General features: G+C 33.9%; 1 protein-coding gene across 1 annotated transcript in view; it reads left to right on the forward strand.

Annotated features, from left to right (window-relative positions):
* Positions 1 to 4,779, forward strand: part of LOC104159294 (translation factor GUF1, mitochondrial-like) — a gene marked incomplete at its 5' end in the record, with an annotated part of 6,104 nt that extends 1,325 nt beyond the window's left edge. Inside the window, 4 exons of the mRNA XM_009697166.1 lie at positions 1,862 to 1,963; positions 2,551 to 2,670; positions 3,513 to 3,549; positions 4,589 to 4,779. Coding sequence (XP_009695468.1) covers positions 1,862 to 1,963; positions 2,551 to 2,670; positions 3,513 to 3,549; positions 4,589 to 4,726 — 397 coding nt within the window. The remainder of the gene's footprint in view (positions 1 to 1,861; positions 1,964 to 2,550; positions 2,671 to 3,512; positions 3,550 to 4,588) is intronic.
* Between the last annotated feature and the right edge of the window lie 1,546 nt (positions 4,780 to 6,325).

Genomic DNA, 6,325 nt, shown 5'->3' on the forward strand with positions numbered 1-6,325 from the left:
CCACCCTGGACCCTGAAGCGAGGGGGACAAAAAAAGATCTGAGAAGATATGGAAGGGCACAAGTGAAGAATATTCTTTTATGAAGGTGCTGCAAATCTAGTTTTGCTTCACCTTTAATGAATTAGATTCACTGTGAAAATGGATGGAAGTAAGTCTGAAAAATACTAAAAGTGCATCATTACCTAATAATAACTTTCTCTGGTGATGCATGTGTTTTTCAAGTGTGCCCTCTAGAGCAGCACTCCCTCATCTAGATGAGTAAGATCTAGATGGTTCTTACTTGTCTGAAGCAACACCAGGCACTTTCTATCAAAGAAATCACTGAAACTGTACTTCTTATTGTGTTAACTGTCTCTTGGTGGAAAAGGGAAAATAAGCAAATACTGAGTCTTTAAAGATAGTAAAATCAATCAGCATCCTGTATTTAAAACAAACAATACTTGCTTTACTTACATGCTTTATTATGGGAATAAAGTAAATAATCTGTATTTTGAGACAAAATGTTCTATTTTGGGTGGATTCCACAAATTCAGAGGCTAGAACAATGCTCAGCTGTTTGTGAACAGCCTTTGTGTGTTTAATGGAAGGGAAAGCGTGCATGGCAGATGGGCTTATGCCACAGAAAGCTCAATAGCTCTTGCAAACCTGGTATGTAGAGATGTTGTTAGTAAGATATGTTACATTTTGACAGGAATTGGTATGCCTGTACGTTATTCATTTTATAAACACAAAAATTAATTTTATTGAAGGACTGAATTTAGTTTGAGTTTATGTTTTCTTAAATATGCCTTATAAAGGTAAAGTAAGATGTGTTTTGTCCAGGTTTGTACATATTTGCAGTAGAAGTGAAAGTGGACAGGCAAGGATAGGCAGAAGAAACAGGAGGATGGAGATTTTTAATTTTTGCTCAGGATCTAGCTCTCCAACTAGTTAAAAACCAACTTATTTATCAAGAAGCTATCTCGTTAGCAGCATTATGCTGGGTTTCCTTTGATTCAGATCCAATTGCAAACAATGTTGCATGGTCTTATTTCTTGATTTTTTTTTTTTGACTCTCTAATGTTGCTTCTGTATTTAATGCTTTCAATATTCATACTTGTGTTATATGAATCTGTTCATACAACTATGGTTTATTAAGCCAATTAAGATAGAAGTACTTTCAAATACTCTCAAAGGACTTTTTTTTCCCCTCTGCTCTGGTATTTCAGATCTGACCAAATTAGTGGTACTGACATTCTCCACATTTATACTTACATACAGGGCATATGTATCTTGCATACATGTATCTCTATCTCCTGCATTTTAAGAATTTTTGCAAACTGACACACAGACAGCAAGGCCCATACCTACCAAAGGAGAAATACAGTTTGGAAATGAAGAGGAAAACTTGGTTCTCAGAGAGAATGATAATAGGGGTCATATAAAATGTCTGTCAAATGAGAGGATGAGAAGAAAACAATCCAGGGTTAGTGTTTGATTCCTGTGACATCAAGGATGTTCACTGTTCAAAGCTGTGTTGAAGGGTTCTGTTGCCTGGAGCTTGAAGGAACTTCCAGCTGATGGAAAATAAGTGTTTGAATAAACTTTTTAAGAGACTGCACTAAGAATGTAGATTTTTTGATTGTTTTACCTTGCTCAGTAGCTGGAAGGCAGGATGATGTATTCCGCTGCACTGGAGATGGGGGTTTATCTGCAGTAAATTTCTAGTCTGGTTTTGCATAAGGGAGACATATTGAGAGACTATTAAAAAGTTCAAGTGTTTTATTAAGAAATGTGTGTATAACTTAAAATTTATGGAACAAAGAATGCAGAATATAATTTTTACAAAATCATCACTAATTTTTAAACTGCTTTTGTTTAGTTTTGATTATGAAGATGCAGGATACCAGGCAGCAGACCTTATCAAAATGGATATTCTTCTAAATGGAAATCCAGTTGAAGAACTGGCAACTATCATACACAAGTAGGTTGACTGGATTTGTTTCCAATGGCTTGTGAAAGTATCTGTTTAGTAGCTTCTTTAGACCTTTTGTCATTTTCATCTTTCCAAAATTTGAAGCATGTGTAGATGCTGAATATAGTTGGAAAATTTTTATTAGCAGATGTTGAGTACATTAAAAGTGTTGTGTTTTTTTTCTTGTTATATAAAAAAAGATGTTTTAAAAATATTTCTGTAATATGTAGGTATTTTGACTTTTTGAGCCTACATTCAATGAAAATTCTCCTTGACCTTCTAGTTTAAAATTGCATTTGAAACTGTGACAGTATTCAAAATGCCTTCAGTGTGATAGATAATCAGGGTGTTTATTATAAAGATTTTAAATTTATTTGAAGATCTTCTGTTAATACAGTCTTATCACCTGTTTGTATGAAGCAGGTGACATACAGAGACCACTCATTAGATGTAAAATTAGGATCTGATCAGCTTATCTTTTGAGCTAAAAAGAGGAAAACCTCTACTAAAATCCTTTTATCAAACACTTTAGTCTATGGATATATCTTTGGGGTTTTATTACTCTTTCTGAAAACACTGTTGACTTTCTTTTTCAGTGATAAGGCGTATGCTACTGGTAAATTCCTCTGTGAACGTTTAAAAGATGCTATACCTAGACAGTTGTTTGAAATAGCCATCCAGGCTGCTATTGGCAATAAAATCATTGCAAGAGAAACGTGAGTGAAGCCCTTCTGTTTCCCTTCTTGTTTTGTTTTGTAGGTTTGTTTTGTTTTGTTTTGTTTTGTTTTGTTTTTTCTTATTTTAAGCTACTTAAAGTATGGACTTTTACTGTCTTATCTAAATAGTTTTATACACTACAGTACTTTGATTTTACTGTAAAGTTGGATTTTTCTTGTATATGCTACTGGACCTCTTGGAAAAAAAAATACATTTGAGCTGTGACTATGACTAAGGACTTTGTATAAATTTAATTGAAAAAAAATGTATTTTTATGTTAAATTGCTTGTGGTCAGCATTGCACTTAGTGGGTAAAATATAATGTGCAACACCCATGTGTCCACTTCCTCTTTGGCAGTGGAAAAAGTTTCTTGCTACTGAAAAAAATTAGCTACTTGTGGAACAGTGTAATCTCTGGGAGAGTCAGCAAAAAAAAAACAACTGTGCTATTCCAAAGGAAGTATGTTGCAAGCTGAACACACAACTATTTTTTAGCTACACTTTTACAGCAAACTGTTTCCTTGTTGTTGTGTTCCTTGTCATATTTTTGCTGTTTAAATAGGATTTAAATTGTGGTAAAACAATTAAAGGTAGGGATCCTAGCAGAGGTGCTGTAAGAATTTGTGTGTACATATCTATATACACACATATGTAACATTTACTGTGAACCATAGCAGAAATCCTAGATAAAAAGGCAAGATTGAAATTTTTATGTACATGCTATATACCGTAAGGGATATTTCTAGAATTGAGAAATGTGAGTTAAGTCTTCTGGTTAGAACTTAATCTTCTGTATACAAAATATAAAAATGTCATTTATATATGTTATTTTATTTTACAGGGTGAAAGCTTACAGAAAAAATGTTGTGGCAAAATGTGTAGGTCTATTTTTTTCATTTTTTGACGTTTTTGATGTATATGAATCTTAAGCCCTGCTAACGGCCTATCTCTTCCTAGAAACCCAGCAAAGACACATTCTGCTTGTGCTCCTAAGTGTCAGTGGAACATTAACAGATACTTTTAAGCTTTTATTTTAAAATGCAACTCATGTAAACTCTAGTTGCAGCTTGCAGTAAGAGTGGATGAGAAAGAGTAATGGCTTTTTCAAAATTACACACTTAAAGTGAACTCAGCAGGGTTTGTGTCTGTTCACTCCTGTCTCCTCACCATTTTCTAATAGCTGTAGACATATAGTAAAGGTATGTGTGTGTATGTGTGCACACACATAGGTGTAACTTCACGTTTCCTAAATTGTTTTTTTTTTTTCAGGTGATTTAGGAAACTATAAAAGTCCTTCTTAGAAACTTGATTGTGATTAGACTTTTACTTGGGTTTTCAGTAATACATCATGATAAGACCTTAAATATGCAATAGTTGACGATCAACAAGATTGAAAAACATGATGATTCTTACTTATCTTGTATTTCACTCTCTGAAATTAACATGTTGGAAAAAATTAAACAAATGTCACTTTCTCACAGCTATTCTAGAATTCTTCTGCTAGGCACATATGTGGGATGGTGTTTGTTGAACATTGTTTAAGCGTTCAGTTAATTTATCTAGATGTAAGCACCTGCGCTAGTCAAGATGCCCCAGTGTATCATCTGAGCTGGTATCCTGCTGCTGTTCCAAGGGGATTTGGATATCCTATAGGTTGTGTCTAATGCCAGCCAAGCTTATGTGAATGTATATATTTAGGTAACTGGATTCAACCCTTAATTGTCAAAATGAACATGCTTACTTGCTCCCTTGTTCTTTTTAACTAGTGGCCTTTAGGCATAACTATTTGGAGTATGAAGTAATCTTTCATCATAATATGACTAGCTTTTCTGACTCTTTTTAAGCCCTTGAGTTTAGTGTTGCTGAAATGTACTGTAGTTGCATTTAAGCTTACTAAAATATTTTTCCTTTTCATAGTATGGTGGAGACATTACAAGAAGAATGAAGCTTTTAAAGAGGCAGGCAGAAGGGAAGAAATTGATGAGAAAAATTGGCAATGTGGAAGTACCGAAAGATGCCTTTATACGTGTTTTAAAGAGGCAAACTGTCAAATAGACATCAGTGACATGCAGCTGATTATCTCTCAGCTTTTTGTAGACAGTAGCATAAATACCACTGTGAGAGGGAACATACTCGACTTTAAATGGTGTAAATTAACTAGATGTGGGAACATAAACTGAAAGGACTATGTACTTAAAATGTACAGATACTTGTAGATTATTATGACATTAAATTTATTTAATTTCACTTGATTGAATCTAAGTTTTCACTGTATTTTTCACTGTATTTAATTGTTTTCATACTTTTAACACTTAAATTTTAACATAATTATGTTTTGGTTTTTGCATTGCAAGTCTTTGCCACATTGTTCCTGTTCTCTCAAAAAATTCGTAAGAATAATTGAAAGGTATGAATAGACAAACAATGCTTTAAAAAGAAAGTTTGAACTGTTGCCACAAAAATATCAAGCTACTTCCTGTTTGACTTTCTAATGTTGCTGATGTCAGGAAATCGATGATGTTGGGAAATCACATCAGGAAAAACGAATCATGCCTTTTTTTAATGTACTACACTATTTATTGTGTGTCAGCTTATCATTAATACAGCCTCCAAAGGAATAAGTTTTTATTAAAACACAAGATATGTTACTGTTCCACCAGTAAGACCAATTCAGGTCTTAAAGAATTCCTTTGGCATGAAGGTTTAGTTACTGCATGTCTTGGTGTACTTGCTGAAGTTTTACTTACATTGTTCACATACTAATGTTTGTCAACGAGTTCTCACTTGAAAGCTATAGTTAAGTGTGCTTAATATAAGCTGTTGTTTTTGCAACTGTAAACAAAACAATCATAAAACACAAGTTAATGACCACGCTATACACTGTGTTTACAACTACATGCCCACCTCCAAAAGCTTTTCAGCTGCTTGTATTTTTCAGATGTTCAGGGACTAATTTGGGGGTCTTCAAAGATGTTAGTTTTTTGTTACTATATATATATTTTGGAGAAAAAAATTACTAGTAATACCTACTGAAGTAGTGAATCACTGGGAAAGGCTGCTCTTTAAATTTAGGCTTGTAACTGCACTTTGAGATTGATTAATCAGAGGCTAGTTCTTCTATTTCAACCTGAGTTCAAGGATGAATTGTGAAAATCCCTGGAGGGATGGAATTGAACTGGACACCTTCTGAGGTTCCTTTCAACCTATATTACTCTGAGTGTACAGAAGGAAGGACAGAGGGAATTCTGATACTTTAGTGTTTGTGGTGGGGTTTTTTTGTTGATTGGGTTTTGTGGGGATTTTTTTTGTTTTTTTTTTTTATTTGAGGCTGTTTCAGCAGTACTGAAAAACCAGAGATCTGGATGTGAACATGGTATTGCATTTCTAATAAAGGTACATAAGCAGCTGCTACTGATCCCAAAGAAAAGGAAGATGCTGTGGATAAAGGCTCTCTACCATTAACGTAATAATTATTCCTCCCTTAAAGCTAATAGGAATGCTGTCTCTTAAGAAGTACAGAGTTATCTTTAAGAAAGTACAGATACAGTAACATGTGCTAAGAGCAAAGGAACTTGAGAGCGAGGACTTCAAATGAACTGGTTAGTACTGTTACAGTAAATGAAGTATTAGTTTTTGACACAAAATGATGTGATT

This window comes from Cariama cristata, unplaced genomic scaffold, assembly GCF_000690535.1.
Source record: "Cariama cristata isolate BGI_N322 unplaced genomic scaffold, ASM69053v1 scaffold40053, whole genome shotgun sequence".
In the NCBI taxonomy this organism is placed as follows: domain Eukaryota; kingdom Metazoa; phylum Chordata; class Aves; order Cariamiformes; family Cariamidae; genus Cariama; species Cariama cristata.